Here is a 20450-nt window from a genome sequence, read left to right as displayed (position 1 = left end):
AAGGTTATATGAGGTTACAGGGGTGGTACCCTGATTCAACAGAAGTAGTGTCCTTAGAAGAAGACTCCAGAGAGGGTCACCTGGGTGGCTAAGTTGTTTGGGCATCTGACTCTTGGTTTAGGCTTGAGTCATCTTAGGGTCATGGGATCCAGCCCCACATCAGGCTCCATGCTCAGCAGGAGGGCCTGCCTGAGGATTTTCTCTCTCCCTCTGCCCCTCCCCTCACCCATGCACACAAAAATAAATTAATTTTTTTTTTAAAAAGAAGACGATACCAGAGAGTGAGTTCTCTTGTGTTCTCGTGTCTTCAAGAGCCAAGGAAAGGCTGCATGGGGACACAGGGAGAAGTCAGCAATCTGCAAGCCATTGAAAGAGCCCTTAGCAGTAAACCAGCTGGTCAGAGCCTTGATCTGAGACTTCTAGCTTCCAAAAGTAGGAGAAAATAAACTTCTGTCGTTTAAGCCACCCAATGTATGGCATTTCATTATAGTAGCCTGAGCTGTATAATAGTACCAAAGACCTGGATAGAAGAATATGCTCATTTACCAGCCATGGCCCTGAACACCTACTTTCCATTTCCAAAAAAAAAAAAAAAAAAAAAAAAACCTCAAGGTACTGAGTACCTTTATTGAGGTACTGGTTGTGCAAGTATATTAATTTTGTGAGAATTATGTGTACCTTTTTGAATATATATTATACTTTAATAAAAGCTGACTTCGAAAATAAAAATCCGAAGTTTGAACATCTAGGTCAGATATGTTCATTTTGTCATATGTATAATTTGGTAGAAAGCAAAAAAAAAAAAAAAAAAAAAAAAAAAAGGTAGAACCAAACCACACCCTATTTTCCCAGAAGCTGAGAGAGGACTCAAACTCCTGCTTAACAGAAATGCAGACTAGCAGACTCTGATTCTATCTGTCCCATACACCAGGAAGACCTCCTAGGGGGCATCAACAGCATGCTGTTTCTATATTCCTGGTCAACCATGAACCCCACCATCTCCACTTCACCTTTGGAATATGAACTGGGCTAAAGGCTCAAGAAGGCCTCCAGTGGGTCAAGTATAAAACTTATAAGGGTATGTGTTCACATATTTCATACACATAGGTATGAGTGCATGGCTAAGAATTTGCCAGTAAAGCAAAATCCTGACGGCCCACTAGTGCTCTTATCTTTATCTACAGTCAGCAAAACTGTGAACTCAGCAGGTAAAGGTGGAGAGGACAGAACCATCATTAAGCACCATGTGTGTTACGTAACACCTGTAACAAACCGTTCATCTTCTTCTACTCCCTCTCCTCATCACACAGTGTCGAAGCTTATGAAAAGAGTAGAGTATAGGAAATATACATATACTAAGAGTGCATATACTAAATGCACTGCAGTGGCTATCAATGAGGAGAGAACCAGAATGAAGACTGGCCATGAAGAGAAAGAGGATAAACAAACTAAAACCAATGATGGGTTTGCTGTGAAAAGAAAATTATATTCCACTCTTTTTCCTCCCACACTTCCCATTCAGCTCCTTGGTTAATCCTTTAGGCTTAGCTCTTGCCTTCAAGGAGCTCCAGCTTTGATAGATGCTCTTCAAGGAGCATCCAGTACTGATGCCACCACTCAAGTGGAAGAAGGACGACTTTGGCAAGCCACTTGAGAAGAGCAGGATAACACCATCCAGGGCAGGCTGACCCAGTGCGGCAGTGGGAGGGAGGGAGCAGGGTGGAGGAAGGGAGAAAATAAAACTACCTACTTTTCCACTGCGATAGCAGCTTCTTCAAAGAGCTCCTCTTGGCAGTACATTTTAAGTGCTAGATCAAATTCCTGAATCTGCTCAAAGCATCTGAAAGCATCTTTGTAGCACTGGCTTCGCTTATAGAAACAGGCAGCATCTCTTATCTAGGACAGAGTAAAACATACTCTTAGAGTATTCATAGCATAACTTTTTATCTTAAAAATAAGCCAACATCATGAAAAATAATGTCTGCTATTTGTTAGGATCCAGCAAAAACACTAAGACATAGATAATATTAGGAAAACAAATCTGATATAGAGAGAAAAACAAAGTTAAATCCCAACCTCACACCACACACAAATTTAACCTTCAAATAGGTCAAAGATCTAAATATGAGAGCTATTAGAAGAAAATGTATGAGAATATCTTTGTGACCCTGAGGTAAAGAAAGTCTTCAACAAAACCCAAAACACTCAAACTTCAGGGGAAAAACTGATGGGTTTGATTACATCACAACTGTTGAACAAAGGGCATGTGAAATAAAGTTAACAGAGAAAAGGAAAACATCAACACCTAGATCAGCATTGTCAAATAAATCTTGCCATGAAGATGGAAATGTTCTACATCTATGCTAGCCAATATGGTAGCCACTAGCCACATGTGAATAGTGAGCACATGAAATGTGGATAGCGTAACTGAGGAACCAAATTTTTTATTTCATTTCATTTTCATCAGTTTTAACCTTATTTTTCACCTCTGGCTAATGGCTACTATATTAGACTGGACAGGTCTAGAACATTAAATGAATTCCTACAACTACAAGAAAAAGACTCCTGGAAACCCAAAAGAAAACTAGGTAAAGGATATAAAGTGGCAGGGAGGAAACTTGAATGACTAACAAATCAATAAAGATGCTCAACTACACTAATAAAGAAATGCAAACTGAAACCACAGTGAGATACACCCATGAAGTTTGGCAAAATTAGAAAAATCAGAACCCACTGAATGTGGTCAAGAAGGTGGGGCACCTGGAATCCCAATGCACAAACTGGCACAGCTGTTCTAGAAAGAAAAGTGGCTTCCACCTTCACTTAGTGAAATTAAGTACATGCATTCTCTAGGGCCAGCAAGGCCCATTCAAGCTGTACCCAGGACCGGAAGGAGGTGCAGTGCTATATGTGGCAGCCAGAAGTTGGTGGCGACTTGGACGTTCAACACTAGGGAAATGTATAAGTCAAATGCAGGGGTGCCCATTGAAGAAAACTCTCAGGGTTCCGAAGCCTGGTCAGACCTTAACACTAAAGTAGGGCATGGGAAACGTAAAAAACACAACAAAGCAGAAAAATATGCCATTTAAACAAGCTTAAAATATGTATGTATAGAAAAATTACTATCTGCTCTTCAATTGTGCATGCAAATGGGAGTTCCACATTAAATGCACTGGAATGGCTGCCAGTGAGGAGAGAATGGGAACAGACACCAGCCATGAAGAGGAAGAGGATAAACAGAAAAAAACCACCAGTGGGTTTGCTGTGGACACAAAATTATATCCCACTCTTCCTCCCACAATTCCACCAGCCCCTCGGACAATCCTTTATGCTTGGCTCTCCCAACGTTTCTCCAAATTCCCTTCCCATCACCTACACCACCCTCATGGCAATCCAAGCCATATCATCCAGCCTCGGCCACTGCTCCCCACTGGCCTGTCTGCTTCTAATCTTGCTGCCTACCGACCTCTACCCAGAGCATCCAGACAATGAGCTCCATATTGCTCCAGCAGTCAGAACCTTCCACTGTCTCCTTGTCACATATGAACAAAATCCAGTCCCTACCACGGATGTCGAGGCTCTACCTGATTTGCTCCCGCCACCCTCTGTGGCTCACTTTACCACTTCTACCCACTCACTCTGCTCTAGCCCAACTAGCTATTCCTTGCTATTCTTCAAGCTCTCCCACATGCTCCCACCTTGGTGGGCTCCTGCCTGCAAGCATGCTTTGGCCTGCGATGCCCTGAAGCAATTCTCTCAGTCTCTGCTCAAAAGCCAGCTCCCTTAACTACAGAGAACAAACTGAGGATTGCTGGAAGGAGGTGGGTGGGGGATGGGCTTGATGGGAGATGGGTATTAAGGAGGGCACTTGGGATGATGGGCACTGGGTGTTATACGTAAATAATGAACCAATGAACTCTTCTCCTAAAACCAATATTGAATTGCATGTCAACTAACTAGAATTTAAATTTTAAAAAAAGAACAAACAAAAAAAGGCAGCTCTCTGCCCTCCCCCTGCCTAAAACAGCAGCACCTGACACCTCTCTCCCCTCACCTAGTTACCTAGCCTCACCAGCCCTGGCGTCTCCTATGCTAGACTGTCAAGTTTGTCATCCCTCTTCCCCAGGAGGAAGGAAAGGGAAACTCTCTCAAGGCAGGGGCCCCCTCTGCTGCCACCTGCTGGCCACTGAGCACCCACAGTGCCCAGCACCCAGTAAGGGCCCATCTCTTTGTTGAATATTTCATTTCATAATTCTAACTAGTGGTACCTGACGTCCAAAGAGAAAACAAAATCCAAGTGAAACAAGACAAAACACATACACCAGTCCCTTTAATAAATCTTAGCTGGCTTTTATTTTTCTAGACAATCTACACCAAGTGCCAAAATACAAAGAAGATTCAGGTATGAGGTTCTTTGGTGTCCAGAGACCTAACAACAGAGCAGGGAGCATCTAGGCCCATCTCAGCCACAAGAATACAATCCCAGAACCAGAGCACTTACCACCCCATCTCTCATCCACTCCTGACAATGCTGATTACTCAGAAGGAAAACCCCAAGTGGGAATGCACGCCCTTGTAGGTGCCAAGTATGTGCCTAACCAGAGAGAGAGAGCAGCGGGATGGCTAAAGAAATTCCCCTGCTCTGCACGCTCTGCTCCCCATGGGAGGAGTCCCCACCTGCCATCCTGAGCAAGGACCTTAAGAGGTTTCCAGGGAAACCATGTTACTCTCAAGAAAGAGGCAAGAAGCAGGTGACACAAAGGAATCCCTGGGGGGAAAAAAAGGCTTGCACCTCCAGGGCCCCATCACAAAACATTTGTTTGTGGGGGTAGCACACATGTGGGAGCTGGGAATACGGAGGAGATTTGGTCTGAAGATGTTGATAAAGGCTGCCGCCAAACTGATCAACTTGAACCATGCTGGTTAGTTTGGTGGGAGGACCACATGACACTAGCTCAGGTTGGACCCCCTTCCAGGGAGGAGCCTAGGCAAAGAAAGGAATGAGACCATCCCCAGGGTGGGGCTTGAAGCTGCTAGAACATATGGGGGAGAGGAAAGAGAAGACCTGCCACCAGAGGTTAAGCCCGTGGAAGGAGAAGGAAACAAGGAAGGCTGTTTCCAGGAACAGGATGGCCTCCACATTTTGAAGGCACTGAAGTCCCTAGGAAAGAAACATAGGCTGTACTTATGGCCTCTTGGTCCCCATGCCTCCTACTTTCTGAGGAAGAGCTTGCCAGGCTGGGGGAGGCAGGTGGGCAGTGTGAGTAAGGAGGAAATCTCTGACTCAGTCATGGCAGGCGCTGGTGGGTAAAAAGGGGAAGAAAAGGCTTAGGCTGCTTCCCTGTAGCTGTCACCACTTAGGGTCCAGGTAGTGGCACGGGAAACGGAAGGGTTGGCAGCTAGGGAATGTGGTAAGGTTGGAGGCAACCCTAGTTTCTAGAATCTTAGGACCCAAACTCCCACCCACCCTGAAATCCCTATATCCCATCCCCATCTCCCACAGCCTAACAAGTCACATCTCCTAATAAACATGGGGCAGGGCAGGAAGTACCAGGAGGGCCTTATGGTCTTTAAACAGACTTGGGGCCACACTTCAAAGTCCTCAGCAGGTGCCACCCCCACTCCACCCAGTATCCAGGGTGCTCTGAGGATCCAGGAGCTAATACATTGCACAGAGAGATGTGGAAACCTACCCCCTCCTGGAGGGACATAAAGTCCCTACAGCAGTGGGGGTGGGGGGGATGCAGTAGCCCCAGCTGGGCTTTCTAGAGCACAGGTTTTCAAGCCACCGAGCTCTACACCTCCAGTCCCTCACAACTGATACACTGGAAATGAATCGTGTGGGGTACAGCATGGTGGCTATAGTTAACACTGTCTTGTCTGTTTGAAAGTTACTAAGAGAATAGATCTTAAAAGATCTCATCACAAGAAAAAAAATTTTTGTAATTCTGTATAGTGATGGATGTTAAAGAAACTTACTACAGCGATCATCTCACAAAACATCCATATATCAAATCATTGTGTTGTACCCCCTCTCACCGATAACATTTTACATGCCAATTATAGCTCAACGATAAAAAAGACAAAGGAATCGCTAAAAAAAATCATCACCACTTGCACATTATGGCAATGCCAAAGTGCTGTAACAGTCTCTCACTGGTTACTTTCATCTTCAGTGTTAATCTCATTGCAGACAAATAAAAATTTGTGGCCCGCCACCAGCCTGCCAGCCACTCCGTGAGTAGCTGTTTTAGACTGTGCTTTCTGCAATGATGGAAATATTCTGTAACAATGAGCACTTGAAGCATGGCTAGTGAGACTGAGGAACTGTATTTGTAATTTTATTACATTTTAATTAACTTACATTATAAATTAAATAGCGACACGTGGCTAGTGGCTGCCAGATTGGTTGGCACAGATCTAGAGCAACTGCTGAGAACACGGAAAAACCGCCATGTCAATGCCAGGCCATTCACGCAGGCAGATTCCAGACCGAACGTGGAGGACAGGAAGGCAGGAATATCCCAAAACCCACCTCCCCTCTGATTGGAAGAGCTGGCCTCCCTGTGATTAATATCAGGTGAAACATCCACACAGGTGTGGACATGCATGCGCACACACATCTTTGGAGCTATGTAAATGCTCAGGCAAGTGGAGAGAGAATGGCTGCCCTACAGTCCTCAGAGCCGACCTTTCTCTCTTGCGAGGCCTGGAGCCCTTCCCTGACACAAGCAGGGGCTGAGGGAGCCCAGTTCTCCCCGCGGCAGCACGGGCTAGGTCCATACCTTCCCCAGCCTCTCACACAGCTGGGCGGACAGCTGGAACTCCTTGGCGTAGCTCAGGCACTTAAGAGACAGCTTTGGCTCCTTGCATTCCAGATAGGTCTTGGCCAGTTCCAAGTACTCCACCTGCTTCTCCCTGAAGAAGGGAGAGAAAACAGAGTACCCACCGAATGGTGACCTAGCCCCAACAGATCCCACCACCTGATCTCACCCGAGCAGCCCTGAGATGACACCCGGGGAGTCTTACTTGGGGCTGACTTTCTTGGATTTCATGTTCAGGGCAGTGTTGTGGGCCAGCGCCAGCTTCTCTTTCTCAAATGCACCTCCTTTTTGGTAACACTTGGCTGCGACCTAAAATGGGCAAAAAGTCTTGATTCCCAGCAAGGGAATGGATGTGACATACAGAACAAGGGTTAAAGCACATTTGCCATGTTTGCGCTGACAAGGCAATGATTCTCATTCCAGCCACGCCTGAGGCCGAGGAGCAGGAATGTGCTGATGAGCTTTAAAAAAAAAAAAAAAAGGCCCCACAGGCTAAAACCCAGTAATGTTACCAGCAAATACTTTCCACTCAAAGGTTCCTTTTTGAACACACCCAGAGAGGTGCCAGGATGGCTCAGTCGGTTAAGCATCTGCCTTTGCCTCAGGTCATGATCTCAGGGTCCTGGGATGGAGTCTGGCATTGGGCTCCCTATTCAGCAGGAATCCTGCTTCTCTTCCTCCCTCTGTCCCTCCATCCCCACTCATGTGCACATGCGTGCACTCTCTCTCTCAGATAAATAAAATCTTGAAAGTGCCCAGAATCCATGGAAAAGCAATACGGGATATATTTTTATAAGCTGCCATAATTAACACCCTCACTTAATTTTCCAGTAGCCATGTGTGAGAAGTTTCATCCTTCTCATTGTATACATGGAGCCATGGGCCTAAAGTCACCCAGTGGCTCTTCTGGGCCCCACACAGGTTTTCTCTAGTCAGTAACTACAATGGCTAAACAACTGTGTTGGTAGAACAGCCGCAGCACAGAAATGGGGGTAGAGATGGGGATGAAGATGATGTCACCACACATTCCAGAAGATAACTGGCTAGATCCCTGGCTCATGCAGGTCTATGTTGAGCAAGTAGAAGGTGGGCAGACGGGCATCACAGGAATGTGGACTGGACCCCATTCCTGCCAGCAGAAAGTTGCTCTTCTAAAGCAGGAATGCTGAGACCATGTCTCAAAAGGCTGGAGGACAGAAAGTCACACTTGGTCCAGCATGTAAAGATTAGGTCTCAGTGTGGGCAGGGGAAAGATTAAGTAGAGAATATGACATCTTGTTCCCTTGGGCTCTTTGCTTCAGCTTCCCCAGCCTCATGGACCTCCTTACATTCCCATGATCTATGCCACACTCTTTCCCACCACAGGACCTTAGCACATGCTAGTCCTTCTGATTGAAATGCTCTTCCACCCCTTCTCTGCCCAGTTAACTTCATTCATCCTATAGGCCTCAGTTCTTGGCTTCTACTTAGAGCAGCCTTCCCTGGCCTCTCTGTCCAGAACAGGTGGTTCTAGAAGCAGCTAGTCTCTTCCATGTGATACCTACAACAACTAGAGCTGGACACCCTTCTGAGTGTCTGTCCGGCTCACCATCACATCCCTGTAACCCAAACATGATGTTTGGCCCACAGTTCAACAGGAATTTATTGAATGAATCTCAAGTGATTGCCATTTGTATGGTGGTTTTGGAATGTTCACTGACAGGCAGCCAAAAACTCAGTAAGTCCCCTGAGTCCTGAAATCCCTTACTGGAGTCAAAATAAAATCAGGTGAAGAGAAGGCTTTTTATAACATTCTCATTTGTGCCAACTCCCATAGAAAGATTTTAGACTCAAACCTTCAAAAGGCTTTTTTAAAGAATTGGACACCCATGGGCAACATGTCTGGGTTAAGACCAACAGTGTTCTGAAGGGAATAAAGGGAAAGGCTACCTAGTTTTCCAATTTCATATCCATACCTGCTACCATACTATCCCTCCCTTCCCTCCCCGAAAAGGATCTTGGTTTTATAACAGCAGCCAAGTTATAACAAGGATGGGCAGTGAATCAAGTTTCAGAGCTCTGTCAACCTCCAGCAGGTAAATACTACGGACTTACGGAAACAATTTGCCGACACACCCAAACACACAACAATGTGCATTCTCTTTTCTCACCCTGTGGGACTGGTTGCAAGGTGGCGACAGTCCTTCTGTCCTCCCTGTATCCACCCACGCCCCTTTACTGTGTAATTCTGCAGCTTCTCCCAACAAGACTGCTGCCTATGTCCCCTCCCTTCAGATCTGGGCTGTGACCTGCTCTGGCCAACAGAATGTAGCAGAAGCGACACAGGGCCAGCTCCGAGGCCAGGTGTCAGGGGGCCCCCTGTGCTCCTCTGCCCTTTGAACGCTGCTGGGGCGTCCGCTGAACAAGCCCAGGCTTGCCGCTGGAGGATGAATCATGTGAATCAGGAGCCCCATTCACCCCCATCATCCGAGCCAAGAGCTCACCAAGCCCCGAAAGGAGACCGGCTTGCTGGCTGGTTACAGAGTTCCGACATGGCTCCCCGGCTGAGACTACAGAAGCCATTCCACTAAACTCAGCTGTTGGCTAACCACCTGCAGCACTCCCCTCTCCCTCCCATGAAGGGCTGAACCTGCAGGATGGGACTGCTCTCCCAGACTGCCTCAAAACAGGCATGGCACGTGACCTAGCACCAAGCAGTGAGATGTAAAGAGAAGTCCACAGCGGACTTCACGATCAAGAAAAGAGACCCACAAGAAGAAAAGTCCTGCCTGGGATGCTGCCCAGGGGAACGGGCAGCTTGGCACTGCGTCAGTCATTGGGTTATCAGACGAGCCTCACGTGACACAAGGAAGAACTGGAAGGAGACAGGGCCCATGATGAGTTTGTTGAGCTGGAAGTGTCTGCGCCTGGCAGGTGGAGACTTGGTCACCACCATGTCCTGGGAAACACACATGCCATGGAACTGTGGGATGTGCAGGGATGTGCATGGTTGGGAGAGGGATGGAGCTCTTCGGGCTGGTTTCACTATTTCCAGAGGACTGGCAGAGGGAATGCTGGCCGGCTGTGCAAGCTCACTAGGGTGGCCTGTGGCTGAGACTGGTCAACTCAGTCTAGAGTTAAGGCTTAATCCCTGCTCATCAGACTCAGCTTGGGAGTCAAGTCCATGTCAGATCAATTTGAAAAACAAATGACCAATCTGTGACTATTTTTAAAATGCAGTAGGATAGCAGCAAAAATGTTTAAACACAGAGCACAGGAGGGAAAGAAAATAAGCAGAAGACTCTGTCGGCGGCCAGAGGCCGTGACCCTCCATTTTCGTGGCAGTCCAGCTGATGCTCCGCCACAGTGAAGGGTTGTCACGCTTGCCCTGCAGAAGGAGCTAGACAGGGAGCTCTCCTCATCGCAGGGTGGCCTGATGTTTCTGAAGAAGCAGCACAAGTACCACAGCCTTCACCCTCTCCTGGTGACAAGAATGATGGTGGAAAACCAGCCTGTGAGGCCAGATGAGGTCACCAGTCACAAAGACCTCCCTCTCCCCTTACCTTCCAGCACTGGTGCTTAGCGTAATACTCTCCTTGCGCGATCCACTCCTCAGGTGTGGAGGTCTTAACAAACATGCTGTCATCCAAGTCTAAAATGAAAAAAGAAGAGTGGGTTTGCTTCTCTGGGTGTTTATTCCCTTAGACTTGTTGTTATGGGCTGAAGTTTGCCCCCTTCCCCCACCAAAAAAATACATACATTGAAGCCCTAAACTTCAATGCTTCAGAATGTTCGGAGACAGGGGCTTTAAAATTGTGATGAAGTTATAACAAAGCCATTCAAGTGAATCCTAGTCCAATCTATGTCCTTACGAGATGAGGAGATTAACACACTCAGAAAAGACACCAGGGGCTCACACGGAAGAAAAGTCATCTACAAGCCAAGGAGAGGGGCCTCAGTAGAAACCAAAGCTGCTGACCCCTTGATCGTGGCCGTCTTGCCTCCAGTACTGTAAGACAATACGCTTTATTCCAGCAGCCCAGGCAAACAAATACCTGTGTTGTCTTTCCAGGATTCATTTTAAGATGGATTTTAGCTTACCAAGCTAGGTCGCTGTGGGCTTTGGAAGGAGTAGTCAGGGATAAGAAAGGACATTGCTCAGTTTTTGAACTTCTGTCTACCTTCCTCTCCTATGGTGACAGATTAGAAGACAGAATATTCTAGTTCCTCCTAGAAAATCCAAAGCCATGTGGTTCTTAGCAAACTCCCACACAGGGGTTTCAGCAAGGAACAAGGTGACAGGGTTCTACAGTATTTTCAAATGTGCAGACTTTGCCCTTAGGGTAAGCAATGTGACACGTCCCCATTGGTGGACACAGACTGTCACAACCACCAGCTGTCAGGCCCTTCTGTTGTCCCACTAGCCTGTTGGCAACTAGATCAGTCACCCTTCCTGCAGCTCCCCTGAGCATCAACAGCCGTGGTCAGCCCTCTCTGCAGTTTCTCAGCCTCGGCTGCAAGAAGGAGGTGGAAATCTGACTACCAGCATGAAATTCAGTCAAATCTGTGTCTGAAGGGCAACCAGGCAGACACACCAGCTTCCTTTGGAGGGCACAAAAACCTCCTTGTCGGCCCTCTGCCGTGCCCTGCAGCACTGTGTGCAAAGACGACTTTGCCGCGTCTTGTCCTAACTCTGTGCATGCTATTTGTGCTCTGGTGACATTCTGTCCTCACAGGGAGCTCCCCAGTATCTCCGCATAGGGCAGGTGAATGCTACCAGCACGATGATAAAGATACCCAAGTTACACAGTTGCAGTGCTCATCCCCAGCTCCCCCTGCACAGCGGGAACAGATTTTCTCACAGACTTTATCATGTGCAACTTATAACCCACTTAAGACTGTCCTTTTTCTGGTGTTCTTAACACTACCAAGACAGAAAATAAATTGTGACCTTGTTTCATTCGGAATCTTTAAATGCAAGAAAATCGTCTATTTTGATGATCTCTTATAACAGGTGCCAGAATCTACTTCAGGGATGAAAGGAGTAGGCACCACAGGGAAGATTAAGAATGACCACAGCAAACCAGCACCACACCTCCCACCCCAAAGCTTTTTGTTGAAGAAGTGAAGGCCCAGGGTGAGGAAGTAGGCCTGGACAAGGTCACATGGCTGCATAGGTGGAAACTTCTAATGAGAAGCTAGGGTCTCTTCATTCCAAGACTTCAAATTTCCCCATTACACCTAACAGCCAGGGCCGAGGAAGAGAACAGCTAACCCTGGACCCAGGCTGAGCCATTGGCTGCAACCAGAAATGGTCTCCATAAAACTGGCCAGAAAATGCTCAGGAAAACAGCAGACCTCTGCACAGTGGCTGAGCCCTGCACTTTCCCCCATCCACAGAGAAATTAAGTGCGGCCTGGAGGAGCCAACTTAACAGCCAAGTCACAAAGACAACAATTTTCTCCTTTATGAAGGGCTGAGGACTTCTCTGCGAGTTATCCTATCAGGAGATCTTCACTCCATTTTTTAATTAGCCAGTCTCTGGAAGTGATCAACACAACACACAATATTGGTTTGGCTTTTTAAACATTACAAACAGCGCAGAAGGGCAAAAGGGGAAAAGTAAAAGTGTCCCCATATCCTCAACAACCCGCACTCACCGGTCCTAGGACCAGAGCAGCCACCGTGAACAGTTCCTCACTAATGGGCACTTAGGTCGTTTTAATTGCTTAAAATTACAAGTAGGGCTGTGAGGAACACTCAGTGTGCATGTATCTTTGAGATTTTACACAAGAAAATCTCTAGGATAGGTTCCTGGAAACAGGAGTTGCTGGGTCACTTTTAACCCAGCACAATTTTCTTTGATAGATATTGCCCGTCAACTGTCCAAAGACTGTAGCAATTTGTGTTCCCCCAACAAAGCCTATTTTCTCTCAACCTCGCCCAGGACCCTCGCTTTTATTTTTTTTAAGGAGGCTCCACACATAACATGGGGCTTGAACTTATGACCCTAAGATCAAGAGTCAAGACACACTACTGACTAAGCCACCCAGGCCCCCGCCATGACCCTCATTTTTAAAAGGCCAATAAAAGATCTTCCCTGAAGGAGTTAACCTCCCCCCAGTCCCATTACAGCCACACTTTCCCCACACACCTTAGCAGTAAATACAAACTTTCATATCTCCAAAGAATGTGGGACGGAAAGAAAGCACTTTCCAAAACCTATATCCTTTATACCTCACCATAAGAAGTGGAGAGTAACATGTCTTGTTTTGTTTTGTTTTGTTTTGTTTTGTTTTGTTTTGTTTTGTCGGGGGGGGGCGGTTATTATTTAAATGAGAGTAACATGCTTTGTATCCAAAATCCAGAATAGCTTAATGAGCTCTTACCTTTATTTTCATCTGTCTTTACAACTTGGACAAAATTTCTTCTCATGAAATATTTGAAAGCGGGAGCCCGCTTCTCTGGGTTTTCATCAAAGATCCAGAGGTTAACCCGGGCCCGTGTAATAGCAGTGTACAGCTGCTTCAGCTCTCCATTGAGGAGCTAAATTGAGGACAAAGACGGAGAGCATTTGTCTACAGCTTCAATGTGATACACTTCAATGGGCTTACTCACTTTGGTGAAATACAGAAACCAAACTTAAGTATAGCAGAAGCATGAGCAGGACAGGAGGCTCACTGTGGCCACAGCAAAGATAAGTGAAGCTCCAGCAAGGGAGTACAACATTAGCACAGGACGGCCCTTATCTGCTGTAATTTTATATTTTGAAATAATCATAGGTTCATGGGAGGGTAATATAGAATGGTCCTATGTGCCTTTTACTCAATTTACCCCAATGGCTCATCTTAAACAATTTCTGTAACTTATTTTTACAAGTTAAGCCAGTCATATACTTCTATGACCACTCTCATTAGTACAAAATTACTCATGACCTATGCCATGATTGAGGGCTACAGATATCAGGGGGTTATGACTTGAACGTGGGGAGGCCCTACTTGATTAAATAATGCACATTTCAAAACAGTGGATTTGTGGCTACCTAGAGGTTTGCATAGCCAGGCAGTGATTTAACTTTTATTTCTGTAGAGCCTTCTAGGCATTTACTGAAATACCTGATAACTGCTATTCTGTTTGTTTTTGCACTTTGTAAAAGACATAAAACCAGGGCAGTAGTTTCTCCCCAAAGTTTTTCATTTTACTCGTTCAGTTTTCACTCTCTCAAGGTTCCATCAACCTCCATCAGTCAAGAACTCTAAAGAACTGCTCAGCTTTGGCCTTCTTCTCAGTGAGGCAACTGCGATGTGAAGGGAAAGGAAGCTGGGTCCCTTCACAGTGTAGTGGAGGAAAAATCTGTCACCCGAAAATGTGGACTGCCATCTCTTTAGCATGTGGATTATCTTAGGCTGATTATTTTTAAGAAACAAAAGGTTCACAAAGAACCTCTGACCTTCCCCTTGACTGCCTAAGAGAATTTAGACAGAGAACCTGCTCCAGAAAGGGAGCAATCACCCTAGATAACTGTAGTATGCATGAACTAATGGAGCTAAACAGGAAGCACCAAAGCAAAATCTGTTTGTGTGAATTCCTCTCTGGGTCCCCTTGTTTCTGGATGGCCCAGCAAACATTTGCTTACCAAACATTCATCTTTTTCATATTCTTGTGAATTGCTTTCTTTCCCTTTGAAGCCCTAGATCCCTGGCCCCTTCTCTTTGGTTCAGGATGACATAAATACCTCATTTTGCCTGTTTTTGGAATCTCATGTTTATGTTGATTCCCTGTACATACATAATTAAACTTTATTTTCCTTTTTTAACTTTTTAAAAATATTTTATGTATTTATTTGAGAAAGAGACACCATAAGTGAGAGAGCAGAAGCAGTGGGTACAGCAGAGGGAGAGAGAAGCAGACTCCCTGCTGAGCAGGGAACCGGATGCAGGGCTCGATCCCAAGACATGACCTGAGCCAAAGGCAGATGTTTCACCGAATGAGCCATCCAGGTGCCCCTAAATTCTATTTCCTTCTGTGATTCTGTTTTATATCAATTTAATTTTCAGACCAGCTAAAGGAATCTTAAAAGATAGAGAAAAATTTTTTCCTCCCCAACAACAGTCAAGCCTGGTATACAAGTCTCCATGAACTACTATCCTGGAATTCACAGCTGAGTTCCCTGTCAGCAACTTCAAAATTTCTGAAGAGAGTTGAGTTCCAGAGGTCAATAGTAGGTACAACCCGCCCTCTTTCACTTTCAGACAGTGCCCCACCCATCAAGCCCCACTCTGCTGAGAAAACAGAGACTGAGATCCCTGCCATGCCTACTACCATCCTCCACTCCCTGGTGCTGATGCACAAGAAAGCCAGGCAAGTACCGGGCTCTATTTTTAACCTCATTTTCTCATCCAAACCTTGTTTTCTGACCATCCTCCCACCCCAACAACCCTGTCAAATAAGCGCATGGACAAATGGCAGAAAATCACCTTGTACATTTCTGGATTCACCATGAGAGACCGACCCTGGGAGGAGCTGGGTTTCTCCAAGGGCACTTCAATCAGTGGTCGGTTTTCCTGTCTGGAGTCAGATGATGAAGGCGTAAATGAAGATATGATCTTCCACTCCTTGTAAGCCTGAACAACAATGACAAATTAAAAACCAATAGAATATGCTCTTCAGCTGTACACACAGCCTCATGGTGAATTAAGCCCATTTTCCTGGCTAAGGGGTCCCCAGCCCAGCTGTAAGAAGGTGGCCATCCTATAGCCTCAGTTGAGGGGACCTCAGGTGGCACAGGGAGGGAAAGGGGAAGCTACCACGGACACTCTCCCAGACATTTGGCCAAGATGGCTGAGAAGCCAGGCACACACACCCACTTCCAAGAGGAATGCTATAACACCACACACACCCACTTCCGAGAGGAATGCTATAACACCCAGAAAGTTTCTTGCTTAAAGAATTTCAGCAAGCAGTATGGAGGGAGGAACCCAGTGTCGTTCACCCCTTTTCACAATGTGTGAGAGATGCCACTTAGTGTCAGCTGTTAAGACGTAGATGACAAAATTTTCTAACTAAATTATTTACTCAAGGATGGAACAAAATTCAGGAGCTGAATTACTCCTATGCACACTGTACTTCATTGGCTGAAGTACAGTGTGCATAGGAGACTGAGAACAGACAGGACACATTTTCATCTCTGTTCTTTCACTCCTTAGCTATGTGATCCCAAAAAAATTGTTTATTTATTTCCTCCACATCTCCTTTTCTTGCTCTCTAAAATGGGGATGACAGAACTATCCAAGTTTGTTTGGAAATAAAAGGAGATAATCAATGTCAAGTGTCTAATATAAACCTTGACAAATAGTTGGTATTTTAGCCATGTGTCCCTTTATCTAAAGTCAACCACAAAACTACAATAACTATGTAGACCAGAAGTTGGCAAGTTTTTTTTCCAAAAACATCAGAGGATAAAAATTTCAGGTTTTGTGGGCCATGTGGTCTCTCTCACAACTACTCAACTCTGTTATTATCATGCAAAAGAAGCCATTGTCAATTATGTAGATGAATGGGCATGTGTGTCCCAGTAAAATGTTATTTTTCAACACCAGAACTGAATTTAATGTAATTTTCATGTGTCATGTAACATTATTTTCCCTCAATTTTTTTTAACCATTTAAAAATGTAAAAACCACTGTTAGCCCACGGACCATACAAAAGTAGGCAGTGGGCTGGATTTGGCTCGGGACCGTGGTTGGCAGACCCTGGGAAAGCGAAAATGCTCAGAAAACAAGCAGTGTTTATAAGGCAGAATTCCTATGAAATTTCAGATTTCATACTTAACTGTATCCTGTGAGAGTAGCTAGTTAACCCCCCTCAGCCTTTACTTTTCCATGTATAAAATGGTGCTCCTTGCCACCCATGTAACTTCTCAAGAATAATGAAAACATGGAGTGAATACAGTTCATGACCTCCTTTAAGCCACCCCATAACTTAAACTAGTAAGTATCAGATTAAATGCTTTAAGCACTAATTTATTTAATATTAATGAAATTATTATTACATTAAAATTATTTTGATATTAAAAATATAAACACTGTCTATTAAATAAGAATGGCTATGCCACTAACCAATTATGGAATTAATCACCATATTCTGAAAAGAGATGTGAATCATGTAATCATTGAAGTAGTTGGGAGTTTAAAAAAAAAGCTTTCAGGACACATTTATGACTGCCCTCTCTGTAAAGCCGTTCACACCCTGAATTTCTGGCCAAGGAAGGCAGGCAAAAGACACAATCATTTTGACATTTGCAAGGCTCTCCTGGCAGACAGCATGAGGCACAGACCAATCAACCTTGGGAGGGCTAGTAAAGCACACACAATGTATTTTAAAACTGCTGAATGAGAAGGAAAAACCACTCGTACGGCCCAGGACTAACCTGTTTCCAGAAATAAAACACACTGTACTTTGAAGACAGAGCCTCTGAGGAGTGAGTATGTGTATTTGTAGCAAGAATACAGGCCTACGGCACCTGACAGTGAACACATGTAAGTCTTCCAGCTTCTTCTATTGGGACTGATCATTGTGAATTTCACCTTGGGGGGGGCCTGTTCTCTAAGTGATTAGCCCATAAAAGCTGTGGTTTTCCAAGTCCCTCCTATCCATTTCACACAGGAGTATGAAGGAAAGGACTCCCCTGGGAGTCCTTACACTGGGGCTGAGTGTAAATGGCAAGCACCCTTCTAAGTCCCCACAGGAGGAGTGTTTGGGGGTGACTGGAAGAAAGACTGCTGCTCCCCCAAATGAAGCCAAATCCTAGAAGAGAAGGATCTGGTGTAACCATTCCTTGGTCCCTTCCCCATCTCAGAAGATGGCCCTGGCAACTATGTAGTTGAACAGGGAGCAACAAATCCTCTGAAGAGAAGAATCACACACCAAGGCAACAAGAACACTCCCACACACATGTGCAGAGAGTGTCTGCCAGAAACATAAACCGAGGGTGGAAGAAGAGGCCAGGAGTGGGGAGAAGAGATCTCCACTGTCCCCCGTGTCAAATACAATTATTATGCAGCAGCCTACAGCCAGTCACCCCAAAGAAAACCCAACATGAGGAGCTAGACCTCAGGTGACTGAAGACTTAGGTGATCCTGTCTTTCCTCTGCTTTGATTAAAGCACTTCCTCTCATTTAGAAATGAGATGTTTTTTGGTCTTGACTCTGTTGATGATAAATGCAGGGTGTGCTTTGTGTCGGGGGAAATGCATAATGACATTCCTCAGGAATCGAGAAGCACCACACAAGGAGTCTTTTTGGAAGTCTTATTGTGCACATGGGATGAAGTGGATGTTACTGAAAGATTCCACTGTGATTATTTTAATTTTATGCAACAAACTGAGCCATTGATTGGGAGCACAGGGTCAAGATATCTGGGTCTTTGCCATTTCCATCATCAGGGTGAGACAAATAACTGGATTTTTCTTTCACAAACAGAATCGACCACAAGTTACAGATCCGTAAGTCCAGAGTTCCTCGGGCTTCTTACTGGCACAAGCATACAACTGGCAGTTAATAAAGGACAGGAACAACAAAGTCTTACCCCTTCCTCTTTCAGCACAGCCTCGGTCCAACCATGACCAATGGATGTATTATGAGAAAAAAGAGTTAGTTCTCAGAGAATAAAAATGGTTCCAGGATTAATGAAAGTGCATCTGATTTCATTAGCAAAAGTCAATAGGAAAGGAATGCACTTAAGGTATGGCAATGATATACTCATCGTGGAAGGTTCTGGAAGCCAATTTGCATGCGGGGCTTTAAAAGGAAATGAGTACAGAAGGAAGATCGCGAAACTGAGAAATCAGAGCATCTGAGTTGGTCTCCAGGCTCTGGCATCTACACTATTACTATGTGCAAATTACTTAATTTCCATGACCCTCAGCTTTATCTATAGAATGAGGGTAATGGAAAAACGTACAACTTCAGAGGGTTAGTAGAGGATGAAAAGAAACAAAGTATTGGAAGAGGACTTTATAAACCATGAAGTACCCATAGGAATATTAGTCAGAGGTATCATCAGGGCAATCCTATTTTTTAAAAGACCAGGAAAAAAATAATCAGGACTCCATTTAAAATAGTCAGTTCTGGGCAGGTCTTAAGGGGTCAAAGCTAACGGTGCTTCTCACCTAAGTATGAACCACAGCCCCTTCAAGCATGCACCATGTGCAGTGGGAAGTCTGCAACAGGAACCAGGACACAGTCAGCTAAGTGCCCAGAGGAGACCCCCCAGCACAGTCAGCAGCCAGCCTGAGCCCCCACTGAAAGACAGTGGTGAAAAAGAAACCAGTGGCTCTAGTTGGTGACTCTATCCATAACATACTGAGCTCGGGAAGAAAGACCATCCCAAGGACTCAGGAGCCAAGTCAAAGCAGTGGGCTGGCACGGAGGTCCTGGGGGTCGATCCAGGGATGCTTTCACTGCCATGGTCTGCATGGGCCGCAAGCAGTGGTGAAGCCATGCCAGAAGGGAGCTCCCGGAGGGGCAGCTGTCCTTATCCCCCACATTACCTGATCCAGTGGCCAGGAACCAAACCTCATTTGTCTTCCCGGAGTTTTCTCTTTCAGTTCTATGAACTGAACTTGCCCAGTTCTGTCCTCATAGGGTGGACACTGCTAACCTTGCCTTCATTTGCAAAGCTCTCCTTAGAGCTCACTCCAACTGGAGCATCCTTGGGAGTCAAGGATAACAGAGCTAGTGAACACTGGCAGCTGGCACTCGGGTACCAGGCATTCAGAAGAAAGAGAGAGCAGTGCAGGGCACGGGAGAACCAGCACCATGACACACTGGGAAACCACCCACCGCCACTGACAAAACCCATATCCAAGCACACAAAGCCCCCGCCGAATGGGTGATGCTCCAGAACGGAAACAGGTACCTGTGACAAACTCACTTCTACTCAGCTCCACGTTCTCCTTCCCAGAGCGGAAGTGTAGCTCATACATATGTGCATGCACAGCGTGGAAAAGAACTCAGCATAACATACCTCAGAGTCAGTGAAAAAGTTGTACAGGAGGACATCGTCAAATTCTAAACCTTTTGCTTCATACACGGTTAGCACAAGGGCTAACCCCAGCTCTTCTGGAATTTTCTCTTTTGCCATTTCATTAGCTACAAGGATTACCTGGGGGGAAAGAAAGAAGAAGAAAGTAGGAAAGAGAAAACATCATGTTCTACAACAAGGGATCTGGAAAAGCTCAGCCAACTTCTGTGGGAGGCAAGTAACATCTTTTTTTTTTTTTTTTTTAAGATGTTATTTATTTATTTGACAGACAGAGATCACAAGTAGGCAGAGGGCAGGCAGAGAGCCTTGGGAGGCTCCCCGCCAAGCAGAGGGTCCTACACGGGGCTGGATCCAGGACCCCGGGATCATGACCTGAGCCGAAGGCAGAGGCTTTAACTCACTGAGCCACCCAGGCGCCCCAGGTAACAGCTTTAAAAAGAAGTGGCTGGCCTGGATTTGGTCCACCAGCTGAAATATTAAAAATTGCTCCCTCACCTGGAGCTGAAATTTACCCATTCTGGCAGAGGACCTACTGAACTCTACACGGCAGAATAATACAGCCTCCCAAGCCTTTTTTCAACCACAAACGGCCTTTTATTTCAC

General features: G+C 45.6%; 1 protein-coding gene across 2 annotated transcripts in view; it reads right to left on the bottom strand.

The window, feature by feature from the left end:
• Window positions 1–20450, bottom strand: part of TRANK1 (tetratricopeptide repeat and ankyrin repeat containing 1) — a 95765-nt gene that overhangs the window by 8132 nt on the left and 67183 nt on the right. For both annotated transcript variants that reach the window (XM_044252730.1, XM_044252729.1), the window contains 7 exons: window positions 19830–19967; window positions 15281–15427; window positions 13193–13349; window positions 10367–10455; window positions 7030–7133; window positions 6786–6918; window positions 1751–1896 (listed from right to left, as the gene is read on the bottom strand). In XM_044252730.1, the coding sequence (XP_044108665.1) occupies window positions 1751–1896; window positions 6786–6918; window positions 7030–7133; window positions 10367–10455; window positions 13193–13349; window positions 15281–15427; window positions 19830–19967 (914 nt within the window). The remainder of the gene's footprint in view (window positions 1–1750; window positions 1897–6785; window positions 6919–7029; window positions 7134–10366; window positions 10456–13192; window positions 13350–15280; window positions 15428–19829; window positions 19968–20450) is intronic.

Source organism: Neovison vison, chromosome 6 (genome assembly GCF_020171115.1).
Source record: "Neovison vison isolate M4711 chromosome 6, ASM_NN_V1, whole genome shotgun sequence".
Classification (NCBI taxonomy): Eukaryota; Metazoa; Chordata; class Mammalia; order Carnivora; family Mustelidae; genus Neogale; species Neogale vison.
The sequence above is the reverse complement of the archived record's forward strand: the minus strand, read 5'-3'. Positions and strand labels throughout refer to the sequence as shown.